The sequence below is a fragment of the Carex rostrata genome, chromosome 4 (assembly GCF_964058835.1).
Source record: "Carex rostrata chromosome 4, lpCarRost1.2, whole genome shotgun sequence".
Classification (NCBI taxonomy): Eukaryota; Viridiplantae; Streptophyta; class Magnoliopsida; order Poales; family Cyperaceae; genus Carex; species Carex rostrata.
Window position 1 is genome coordinate 13,077,801 of NC_135921.1, and position 13,544 is coordinate 13,091,344.

The following is a 13,544-nucleotide window of genomic DNA, read 5'->3' on the forward strand; positions in this document are numbered from 1 at the left end:
ATTTCAAAATCCAAAAAGTCGATCTGAACCGTTCATCTTCTTCTCCATATTAATATCTGGTTGGAGACCAAATTTTACATTTTTCTGAAATTTTTTACTATTTATTAAGCCACATTGAAAATTGCTGATCCAACGGTGGCTTACCAAACAGTAAATATCAGAAGCTACCGTTGGATCAGCGATTTTCAATGTGGCTTAATAAATAGTAAAAAATTTCAGAAAAATGTAAAATTTGGTCTCCAAGCAGATATTAATATGGAGAAGAAGATGAACGGTTCAGATCGACTTTTTGGATTTTGAAATTTCAAATTTCCACCGGAAGCATTTCGGCCTATATGCTAGAGGAAGCACGTTAGCCGTACTTTGTATATATAATATAAGAGGAGGGATCAAGTTACAATAATTTTTGAGTTACAACAAGTTACAACAATCATTTTTTTACATTTTCAAAGTCCAAATCGTCGATCCAAACCGTTAGATGTGATATCTACAATAAAATGTGCTTGGAGACCAAATTTTACATTTTTTGGAATTTTTTTACTATTTATTAAGATCGGTACAAAATTCAATGGTTTGAATTTGACTAGTTTTTGTACCTATCTTAATAAATAGTAAAAAAATTCCAAAAAATGTAAAATTTGGTCTCTAGGCACATTTTATTGTAGAGATCATATCTAACGGTTTGGATCAACGATTTGGACTTTGAAAATGTAGAAAATACTTGTTGTAACATATTGTAACTCAAAAATTGTTGTAACTTGATCCCTCCTCATAATATAATATATGTATATGTATATGTATATATTATATTTATATATAATATAAGTACATATAATTATATATAATTAAGGTTTTTGTATAATTATATAATATAATATAATTATACAAAAATCTAAATTACTCTACATGCAAACTAAAAAATTTCACAATTAATAATTACACTACAAAAACCTAAATTATACTAAACAAAATACCGATCGTTGTACGCCTACCGTCGTACGAAAACTTAAATTGCATTTTTGAGACACTAAACGATGTGTTTTTGAAATTCTGATGCTTCCAATGCAACGATGCCCAGTATACCACCCGGGCAAAATCGGATCCGTCTCGTCCTTCCCTTTCCGAAAAGTCATCATATGCGCAAATCCGACTTTCCTAACCAAAGTTATGGTTGTTTAAAGTTTTTTCGAACGATAGAACTTTGAAAATTCATAACTAATTGTAGAAAAATTCAAATAAATTAAAATTTGTGTCAATTCTGTGTATTTTTTAATGCTCTACATACTGGTGTAATCACTTTTTCAGTTTGGTCTCTATATCAGTCCAAACTTGATAATTTTGCTGACATATTCATATATTATACATATATTATAAAAAAAATTAGTTTATAAAAAAAAACAATCAAACCATGGATATTTTCTTTCTCCAAACTCTTAAAAAAAAAAAAATTCGGGGAGTGGATTTTTTCCGCGGTCTGGGTATTTTTAAAAATCTGGCTGGAACCTGGTTATTTTTAATAAAATAATTTTTTTTTGGGGTATTTTTAAAAGTCTCGGCTCATTTTCTTAAGGAAAAGAGCAAATTTAAATCGGCATTTGAATAAAAAAAAAGGATTAGAAAGTGTAAGAGAGAGAGAGACGAATCTAATATTATATAAGTACGTAGCATAGATTCTACAGGCTAGGATCAATGATTCAATCATAAGATATCAAAAGATAAATTATCAGAAAAATAGCACGAACAAAAAGAGCAACAATTGACCAAGTATTTTTCTAGATATCTCAAACTTTCAGTATTTTTCTAGAAAATCTGAACCGGTCAAATACGTCCTGCACGAATCTCAAAGCACAAATAAGAAAAATCAACCTCTTTCTCCACCACTCAAAACCCATATATATTCCCCAGATACTTGAATCTCTTGCTCTCATCTAATGGAGAGAGCAAAACACAAACACCTTGCGTGCATTCCTTCTTCTCTTTTCTCCCACTTCTTTTTCCTCTTCGCTTTGTTAATTTCGCGCCAATTTTCAGTTGCAAATGCTCAGAATGCCACGCAAAGGACAGTTCGTGTGGGAGTGGTGCTTGATTTGGGCTCCATGGCTGGGAAGAGAAGCAAAACGAGCATATCAATGGCGCTCGAGGATTTCTACACAATTAACGGGAATTTCTCCACCAAAATCGAGTTTGAGTTTAGGGATTCCATGAATGATGTCGTTTTAGCTGCTTCAGCAGGTTAGTTTTATAATTCAGACTAATTAATGGTAATGGAAGCTTGAATTTTTCTACATCATTTAGTGTTAGTAGGCACTAATTTGTATTAAGATTTTAACAGAGTAGTTTCGGCTTCATACAGCTCAAAAACAATATAATACAAATTGCTCTTGCGCTGATGAAGCCAAAATATCTCTGTTAAAATCTCTAGCCACTAATTTTGCCATTTGGTTTAGTCCTATCATTGTCTTCTTCTATAGTTTTCGAGAGTTGCCCGCTGTATCATTGATTCGGTCACATCTATTTATCTAGAAAGAAAAAAAAATCCTAATTTTATTTTCTAATTTCAAAAAATAAAATATTGATGAATATGCTTTATTTTTATTGGCTGAGCGCCGCTTGTTAAACTAGCAACTGCCAACTGGTCGGTTGAGTATAGGAATAGGAGTATTACATTTCAATTACTTATATGGGTCGATTTCTTAGCATGCATGTCGTTGACCAGATACTATTATTTTTAAACTTTGACCATTTCAATTTCAACTTTTGGCATGTCAAAATTCTTCCTCTTATACTTTTACCATGATTTATTTATATTTATAAAATCATGTCCGCTAATCTCTCTCTTGAATTAGCACCAATTTGGTTGGTAGGTTGGCATGTTCTGTATTCCTGCTATGGCAGCATATTTATTTGCTAAACATGTGATCTGACTAAAATTAAAGTTAACTTTTTAAAATTTAAAATTTTACTTTTATCTGCATTTCAAAATATTTTAATTATTCTTAATCAGAGTTCTCAGCTATTTTCAAATATTAAAAGCTATAACGTTATTAGCTATTTTCAGTGTTATAGATAACTGTTTTTTTAGTCTTTCGGCAATGATGCGATAGTCGCAATTAGAACCTTGTTTTTAACACACAAATTGTTCAATCTAAATTCATGTGTTCACAGATGTTAATTTGTTTGGAAGCCTATTGAAAATATAAGAAAATTTACTTTTAATAAGTTTAATGATTCCGATTTAACATTTCACCTAATTTGAATTCACAGAGAATTGTGGGGAAACGGCAGCCACTATTGAAAATATAAGAAAATAGACTTCGTTTTGAATTTCACACACCAATAAATACATGCTTTCCCACTAACGACTTTCATACCGTTGCAACGCTATGCAGCTCCTATAAGATCGCTGATTCTGATATAAAAATAATAAATATCGTCACCATAATGCTATACCGTAAGAATATTTTATTTGTATTTATACCGAGTTTCAGGGGCCGATCCATGATTTTCGTCGGAGCCAAAAAAAAATATCGAATCGAATCAAGTTTAAATAGTTTATCGGATTTAAACCCATTAACTAATTGAGTACTTGATAAAAAATAAATGCTTTGACTTATATTTTCCGATGCTCTGACTTATAATTTCAGGTGCTTTAACTTATAATTATAATTACTAATCATAATTCAAGAAATTTATTTTGATTTTAACACTAAATTTAATCCGAATTACAAAACAAACATCTAGAGGAGGGCAAACAAATTTTCAAGGAGGGGTAAAATCGATCGGTACCGATAGATCATCACTAAAACTCAAAATCCAGGGGGGGCGGCTGCTCCCCTAGTTCTATACTGGGTCCGCCCCTGCCGAGTTTGGTTAGTTTAATTTACGGGTGGTAATGAGCTGGCTCGTCACGAGTTGGGTCTAACTTGAACTCGTTACAAGCTGGCTCGTTTGAGTTACAAGCGAGCTGATTTTAGGGATCCAAAATAAAATCTCAACTTGAAATCGTCACGAGCTGGACCAAGTTAGTTCGCGAGCTGACGAGCTAGCTAACTGGATCTTGTTTTAAGAAGAAAATAAATTATACAAACTTTTTGGACCGAGCTGGACAGTATAAAATGCACATAAATTCGTACAAATTCACAAATTAATGCCTAGGCGAGCTAACTCGCGAGCTAGTGAGCAAGCTAAACCCCAGCTTAAACTCATTAATTCTGGAACGAGTTAGAAACGAGCTAGTTCGTTAACAGTTCAGTCCAATAACAAACGAATTGTTAGCGAACGAATTAGGTACAAGTCATGATCAAGCCACGAGCTACGATTTTTTTTTGCCACCCCTAGTTTAATTAGACTATCGAGTAATTTCGAGCTCGAAATTGCATTAATATATTATTTAATTTGTGGGACTAATATAATATTATATTATTCGATTTTGAATATTTAGTCATTCATATAATATAATTTTGCTTACATTTTAAGTATAAATCTTAATTCAAATTTATTATAAAATTAAAATATTGATAACTAAAAACTAACGTAATTAGTTATTTTACGATTTAAGCTTTTAAGGTCATAAATAAAAGAGCAATGTTCCAATTCGTCAACATTTTCTGAAAGAAATTCAATAATTAATTTTGATTGTATGATCAAACAAGACTAACCAAGAAATGTTTATTGTTTAGAAAAACTTCAACCTTTAGTAAGAAAATATGTACTAATCAATATGAACTACAACAATTCTATATTCTTACATTTTATTTTCAGAAACAATTGTGTACAAATAATTCAACAAAACTTATTGCAATGAAATAATTTTCTAAATACAAAGTTATTAATAATTGGGATCGTTTAGAGCTCCAAATTCGAATTTAAATTAGCATAAACTCAATAGCTCGATTTTAGTTCAAACTCAACTTGATATATAAAAAAATAACATGCTAATCCCTAGCTGAGATAAAAAGGGAGACATCCTTTTTCCCAAAAAAGGAAAATTAAATAAACAATAAAGAAAGAGATAGTTTGTAAATCTAATTCTCTTAAAATATTGAACTAGACCAGATAGAACAGGGACGGAAAATTCTTCTAGAAAATTTAAAAAATATTTACTTTCTTCAAGTAATGATTCAAGTTATTTCAAACTAAACTACAAAGTTTTTTTTTTCAGCTGTTGATCTTTTGAAGAATTCCCAAGTTGAAGCCATAATGGGTCCACTGACATCAACCGAAACCGAGTTTGTAGCCTACATGTGCAACCGATCTCAAGTTCCTCTCCTCTCCTTCTCAGCAACCAGCCCTGCCATCTCTCCATCACATCTTCCATTTTTCGTCCGTGCCAACCTCAATGACTCTTCCCAATCCATACCAATTGCTGCCTTCATACAAAATTTCGGATGGCGTGAGGCAGTCCCTATTTATGAAGAATCTGAATATGGATCTGGCATTATACCATCTCTCACTGATGCTCTCCTCTCGGTTGACACAAAGATCCCTTACCGTCTGGTCATACCAACTGAGGCAACTGATGATCGTATCGATAGCGAGTTGTACCACCTCATGACACTACAAACCCGTGTATTTGTGGTGCACATGCTTCCAGCACTGGCTTCTCGGTTCTTTCAGCGTGTACAAGTAGTTGGCATGATGTCTGAAGGGTATGTCTGGATTGTAACAGATAGTGTTGGTGATGTCCTTGAGACATTTGATCCGTATATACAAAATTCCATGGAGGGGGTGGTTGCATTTAGACCGTATTTTGATTTGTCAGATAAGGTCAAAAGTTTCAATGCACGGTTCAGAGAACAGTTCCGGCAAGATAACCCGGGAATTGAGGCAGCAGACCCAAACATTTATCAGCTCTGGGCATATGATGCTGTGTGGGCTATGGCTACGGCAGTCGAAAAGTCGAAAGTAACAAATTCAACTTTTGTTATACCTTCAAGCAATGACACCACCACAGATTTGAGTACCCTAGGGGTTTCAGAAACCGGGCCTAAGCTTCTCAGTGCAATACTTGGCACCACATTTGATGGATTGGCAGGGAATTTTAGACTTGTTGACGGGCAGCTTGAGCTGTCGGCATTTGAGATTGTTAATGTGGTAGGAAAAAATGCACGAATTGTTGGGTTTTGGACCCCAGACAAAGGAATAACTCGTGAAATAGACTCCAATAAAGACGGCAACAATGCCAATAATTTGAAAAGCATAATATGGCCAGGAGATTTAACTATGGCACCTAAAGGTTGGATTTTGCCAACAAATGGTAAAGTTCTACGAATAGCTGTTCCGGCAAAGGCAGGGTTCAGTGTGTTTGTCAATGTCTCTGGACCTGTCAACAAAAATGAGTCTACCTCAGCGGTTACAGGTTATTGCATTGATATCTTCAGTGCATCATTGAGCAAGCTACCTTATGCCGTACTGTACGAGTTTTATCCCCTGGACCTTAATTCCTATAACGATCTAGTCTACCAGGTTTATCTGAAGGTAACAATTTAACTAGAATATAAACTTTTTATCTTAACCTTCTTTAGAGTGGTAAAGTTCGGCATCCGAATTCTCATAATTCCCCTTTATTCTATATCTTAATTCTCCCGAGCTATTCTCTACACCCCTAATGAAATTCTCTAAAATTCTCAGCTCAGTTTGTGCTTTGCAGGATTTGAACCATTTTCCTATAGTGTCAGCCCATGCTGGAAACCTTATTCATTTAACTAAATTAGTATTCAGTTACAATGCCAAGCATTATTTAATTCTATTACGATTGATCCATGTTTCTAATTTTAAACATTGTTTATTCTAACAGAATTATGATGCTTTAGTGGGAGATGTAACGATCAGAGCCAACAGGACCAACTATGTGAACTTCACAATGCCATTCACGGATTCTGGTGTTTCAATGATTGTTCCTCTTAGTTCAGGCTCGAGTCAGAGCATGTGGATCTTCTTGAAACCGCTCACAGCACAGCTCTGGCTTACTAGCATGGCATTCTTTGTCTTCACAGGATTCATTGTGTGGGTAATCGAACACCGCATCAACAAGGAATTTAGGGGAACATCATGGCAGCAGTTTGGCGTCGTCAATTACTTTGCCTTTTCAACTCTCGTATTTGCCCACAGTATGTGTAACATTCCATTGCTTGATCTGTAGACTGTATGCCAATTGATTTTTTTTAATATCTGGAAACAAGCATTACAATGTGAAACATTGGTGCAGTAAAAACTCTTACTATATTGGTGGTAGAAACCTCCCTGAAATTGGACCAAAAAAAGTAAAAAAGTAGTATGTCAAAAGAAAAATCAGAAACCAACACATAAACAAGGGAAATAGTATAGACTAGTTGTCTCTGTTGCCAAGGGCGGAACTAGAAAATTTCTATTGGGAGGGTTGAACTTAAAATACACAAAGTGTGGCAGTTGGAATTTGAACCCAAGTCTCCATGCCCATAAAGTGGAATTGTTACCACCAAACTAGGGGCACACACTTAGCATTTTATGAGGTGGCTGAACCATTTAACACTTTAAAAAAACAAAAACTAGTTCAATTAAATTTCAATATACGTGATTAAAAAATTTTAAATCATGAAAGTGGCTAAGCACCCTCTGACTTGACAGTAGATTCACCTCTTTCATTTGCGAACAACATCACACGAGTCCCAGTCATGTATAGTTGTTTCATTCTCAGAATCAAGTGCTAGTTGAAATTGTTTTATTACATCTTACTTTTCCAATAACAATATTAAGAAATCTAACTTTGTTTTTCTTAAGAGGAGAAGTTGGAGAGCAACCTATCAAGGTTTGTGGTCATCATCTGGGTTTTTTTGGTACTTGTACTGACGTCAAGCTACACAGCCAATCTGACATCGATGCTGACAGTGCAGCAACTTCAGCCTTCAGTGACAGATGTAAATCAGCTCTTAAAACAAGGTGATTATGTAGGATACCAAGATGGCTCATTTGTGAAGGATTTATTGAATAAGCTAGGGTTTGAAGATGGAAAATTGAAAAACCTAAGCACTGCTGATGATTACGCGGATGCCTTGGCCAAAGGATCTGCTAATGGAGGGGTTGCCGCTATTTTCGATGAGATCCCTTATGTTAAAGTTTTTCTTTCGCAATATTGCAGCAACAACTATGTTATGGCTGGCCCAACATACAAAACTGAGGGCTTTGGTTTCGTAAGTCACTTACATTTTTACACATTTTATTTTACTTTTTTTTTACATAAAATTAAAATTTCCAGCAAGTCATACAACTGTGAAGACAAATAGCTGATATATGATATTGATATCTTGTTGTTATACTGAGAAACAGGTTTTCCCAAGAGGTGCTCCCCTACTGCAAGACTTGTCCAGGGCAGTGCTAAGCGTGACAGAGGGAGATGAGATGACCCTAATAGAAAGAAAATGGCTGGGGGACTCCGATACGTGTACCAGCTCGAGTACCAGCTCAAGTACCAGTGTCAGCTCTTCCTCTTCCAGCCTCGGCTTCCACAGCTTTGCTGGCCTTTTCATAATCACTGGCAGTGTATCAGGCCTCATGCTTTTGATTTACATTGGCATGTTTTTGTATAAAGAAAGAGAAACACTCATGAATTTGACAACAATTGATCAAACTCCATGGGAGAAAATACATGCATGGTTTCAGCATTACGACCAATTCGATCAGAAATTCAAGTCCCCTACTTTCAAGGAATATGTTAGATCTCCAAGATCACAAGAACGAAGTCGAGACGGAGCTGTGAGGCAAACAAGGTTTGTGGGTTCAAGCAGTCCTGGTAATAGTTCAAACCAATTGTCCGAGGCTAGTTTTGATTTTGCCCAGGGAGAGGCAACGCCACCGCCTGGGAGTGACAGTTGTAGCACGAGCAATAGAGGGCCTACTGAGGAGATCGAGCTGACAGGTCATTCTTTAGAGTGATGACATGAATTTGTGCCACTTTCTTTTCTATTATATTTATCCTTTTATTTTGTAATTTCTTCATCTGAAGCCATGTTTGTGCTTCCATATTAATTTGATTAAAAGCATGTACATAGTTAATTGACAGATAGCATGCTGCTAATGAATATGTAAGAATCTCAACTAATCAATGTAGATTAATCAAAATTTGGTCAAGAATTGTGTGTTGAATTGAGATATATAGTACATTCTATTGGTTCTTCAAATTGTTCAAAATCTTGAATCTTAAGGGTGAAACCCCAATAAGCACTAAAGTGGTTGTACTGAGAAAAGAGTCTCTCACCAATTGAGAAGCTATAATACTGAGAGAAAGCTTGCGATTTTTTTTAGAGTGCAATAATATAAAATTTGGAAATTTCAACGAAGCAAATATGAAATGAACAACCAAGAATAAAAGCACTGGAATTAAACAACGCACAACTCCGCCATCTCTGTCGTGCGTTCAAGCAACTCCGCCCCCACCTTCCCCCTCTCTCTCAGGGATTGCTCCAGAATTACTGAACCGGTTCCTCTCAAACCCTATCTTGGGTTTCGCCCGTTTTCTCTCGGTCGCTACTTGGATTAAGAAGAAGCACCATTTCTATTGAGACTTGTAACATGGTATTTCTCTCTATTTCTTGGTTGATTTTGTTTCCGTCTGATTTTAGAGTTTTGAAAATTTGAACTTGACCTAGTCCTAAACTAGCTTATTCTCTTGAATTGAATAGAGAATTTGCTTATTGTTTCGCTCACAAGTTTTTTAATGTAAATTTGGCAAATGAATCACCAATTGATCCATGTTCCAGACTTCCAGTGCCATAAATTGCTAGAAACCCTCTTTTGTGTAATGTTTCAAATAAAAATTTCGTTGATGATTTTGAATTCGCTCTTAAATGAATTGATCAAGTCAATTGTAATATTTATTTTAGTTTTTTCATATTTGGCATCTTTGTCTGTGTAAAACTGATATAAAATTATATAATTTTGTCTGATTTGGGTTTTGCAAGTATTAAAGCAAAAGAACAAATTTCTGGTGCTAGAATAATCTAGCCAACAATATTTATTGTAAAAGCCTTAAGTTAACTTTATAATGTTCATTAACAAGAGAAACTTTAAAATGTTAATTTTGCTGATGTTGATTTTTATTGTTACTTATTTTTAACAGGGTACTCAATATCGGCATGCCTTTGATAAGTTTGTGTCAATTTTCAAGCTCAAAGATTGAGAAAGAGGGGAATCTATCAACAAGCTGCTACAAATTATTTTCCCTATAATTTACAATTTGAATTTTTGCTTTCGCTTTTGCTGTTTCTTGTTCTTGATAAATGCTCATTGCTTCTCTTTTTGAATCCAGTGGCCTCAATTTTCCTGTGTATGTATGACAATTCGAGTGTACTTTGTTTATGTTTAGTGTAATATATAATAAGAAATTTATATACAAAGTCTTTTGTTCTGAAATATTTAGTCTCAATAAGCACATTAAAATGAACTAATAAAGATTTAGCTATATATAACATGGCAGGAAAAAAAAAAAAGATAGCCATTCAATAGAACATGAGTGACAAACTTTCTGATCTATCATCAGATCTTACTGAAGAACTCTAAGATTGTAGCAAAAAAAAATTGCTACAATATTTAAACAACAGTCTAAAAATGTGTCAAATTGTAATATTAACTGAAACCAAGCAACATATCAGCAAGTAGAGTCTTCTAGCATCAAGAAATTCCAAGTAGACTATTCTATCATCAAGGAATTCCTTGTTGAACAAGTCTAAGCCAGCAAAACATACCAGCCTATATCACTGAACCTTAACGAAACAAACCACAAATTGGATGTATATTTGTGAGATGATATTATACAAACACACATGCACTTGATACTTTACACCAAAAGTTGCTCACAAAATTACTACTAATTAGATGAAGCAACCAAGCTGTGCGCTTTACATTGATACATTATCAAATGACTAAAATTACCCTTTAATAAAGACTTGGTTATATTGATACATTGATACACTATATAACAGAATAAGACATTGCTTCTTCCATGCTATTTGCTCAAATTGTACTACAAATACACTTGCAAATTCATAGTGAATTTGCAAAATTATTACTTTCCACTCCTTTTGCGCAGCAAAGAACTATGAATGAAATTTTCAATCTTGCTTCCGGATTGGTACTGTCAATTCCAGCAAGACCTGATACAACTAGTAAAGGCAAAAAAAAAAAAAAAAACTAAATTAAGTTAGACATATCATTTGTCATAGGATGAAAAAATTGTAAAAAAGAAATGCACAAAAATTCTCCACTTGAACAGCCTTTGTTTTTAGCTGTTGTTTTCTTAAGTTAGATATGTCATTAATCACTGGACAAGCAAACCTTTTAGATATAAGCTTAGAACAGTTAATTTATTCGATACCCTTCTCTTCCTGCTACAGCCATTATTTCCTTCTGAAAACAAAAAAAAAAGGCTTCAGGCAATAAGGTATTTCACGACTGTTCCAAAAAATATAAAATTTGATCTGGAAGCACATTTTATTGTGGAGATCATGTTGAACGGTTTGGATCGACGATTTGGACTTTGAAAATGTAGAAAATAATTGTGATAACTTTGTTGTAACTCGATCCCTCCTCATATATATATATATAGAGAGAGAGAGACTAATGTGCATTCGAATGTATATGGGCCGAAATACATACGGTCCAAATTCGACTATTCAAAATCCAAACGGTCGATCCGAACCGTTCATCTTGTTCTCCATATTAATATGTGCTTGGAGACCAAAATTTACATTTTTCTGAATTTTTTTACTATTTATTAAGTATTTTACAAAATTGTTGATCCAACGGTGGCTTAACAAAAACAGTAAAATCAGCAGCCACCGTTGGATCAACAATTTTGTAAAATAATTAATAAATAGTAAACAAAATTCAGAAAAATATAAAATTTGGTCTCCAAGCACATATTAATATGGAGAACAAGATGAACGGTTCGGATTGACCGTTTGGATTTTGAAAAGTTGAATTTGGACCGTATGTATTTCGGCTCATATACATTCGAATGCACATTAGTCACTCTCTCTCTCTCTCTCTCTATATATATATATAGAGAGAGAGAGAGAGAGAGGGGGCTAATGTGCTTTCGGTAGCATATGGGCCGAAATACACACGGATAAAATTTGAAATTTCAAAATCCAAAAAGTCGATCTGAACCGTTCATCTTGTTCTCCATATTAATATGTGCTTGGAGACCAAATTTTACATTTTTCTAATTTTTTTTACTATTTATTAAGCCACTTTGTAAATCGTTGATCCAACGGTTTTACTGTTTTGTTAAGCCACCATTGGATCAGCAATTTTCAAAGTGACTTAATAAATAGTAAAAAAATTCAGAAAAATATAAAATTTGGTCTCCAAGCACATATTAATATGGAGAACAAGATGAACGGTTCAGATCGACTTTTTGAATTTTGAAATTTCAAATTTGAATCGTATATATTTCGGCCCATATGCTACCGAAAGCATATTAGCCTATCTCTCTCTCTCTCTCTCTCTCTATATATATATATATATATATAAGATTATTGATAAAAATTAGTCACGTCATTATCAGCTTCGTCACAAATATATCACATTGTGCGTGACTCACATGACATGACTAATTTTTTCAATATTAATTCTTTATTGTAATTTATTTTGTAATAGTTTCTTATTTTTAATATCTTTCGTTGTTAATATTTATGAAATAATTTAAAACCTTAAAATAATAATTAAATATGACCAATCACGTTTGATCACAGTATGACTGACTGTCCTCCTTTATTTTAGTTACATTACATCATGTAACATGAAAATAAATTTTGATCATGTACCGTGATATAACGTGACCAAGTCACAATATGTTAATCACGTTTATTTTTTTTTCACTATGCTTAAGTGCTTAACCATATAATCCTTCATAATAAAACAAATAAAATATAAACCAGAATATAAGCTCTTATTGTCGATTTTTCCTAAAAGTAACAACTTAACATACTAGAATATTATATCTGTTTCCACAATAACATCTATTATTTATTATTTATTATTTATGTCATTTTCTCTTACCTTTGAGGACGAATAGTAAGAATTCGTATCCTCTGTATTACTATTAAAACTTTTCTACATGTAAATGTTGAAATTATTAATATTTAATTTATTAAAACAAATTTATGTCATTGAAATTTATTTTTCTTATATATTTTTGACCCCCATTACTCAGAAGTCTAGCTCCGCTCCTACCAGTACTTATCAAAAAAAAAAAAAAAATTGTCTTGTCAGTTTCAAATATTGATCCCCGCATTATTTTTGCAATTAAATCTATATGCGATTAAATATAATATATATTTTTTTCAGATCTAATGATCTGGTGATATGATGATATTCTCGTTCAAGGACAGTACTTCTCTTGTGGCGGAAGTATTTGCGGACAAGTTTTAATTGTTGTTATATAGTGTGTATAATTTAATATCAGTTTAGAAAATCATATTAGTTTAGTAAATTATATCCTCATTGTCATTTGTATGAAAGGTCATAAATTTGAAATTAGTTTTCGTATATAATAATTTAAAAAGAGT

The 13,544-nt window shown here is 33.4% G+C and overlaps 1 protein-coding gene across 1 annotated transcript; it reads left to right on the forward strand.

The window, feature by feature from the left end:
* The first annotated feature begins 1,877 nt into the window (after positions 1-1,877).
* On the forward strand, positions 1,878-9,165 carry LOC144553455 (glutamate receptor 2.8-like). The gene is made up of 5 exons (XM_078301627.1): positions 1,878-2,232; positions 5,162-6,477; positions 6,797-7,109; positions 7,759-8,168; positions 8,305-9,165. Exons 1-5 carry the CDS (start codon positions 1,932-1,934, stop codon positions 8,908-8,910), a joined length of 2,946 nt encoding a protein of 981 aa, XP_078157753.1. The 5' UTR covers positions 1,878-1,931; the 3' UTR covers positions 8,911-9,165.
* The last annotated feature ends 4,379 nt before the right edge of the window (positions 9,166-13,544 follow it).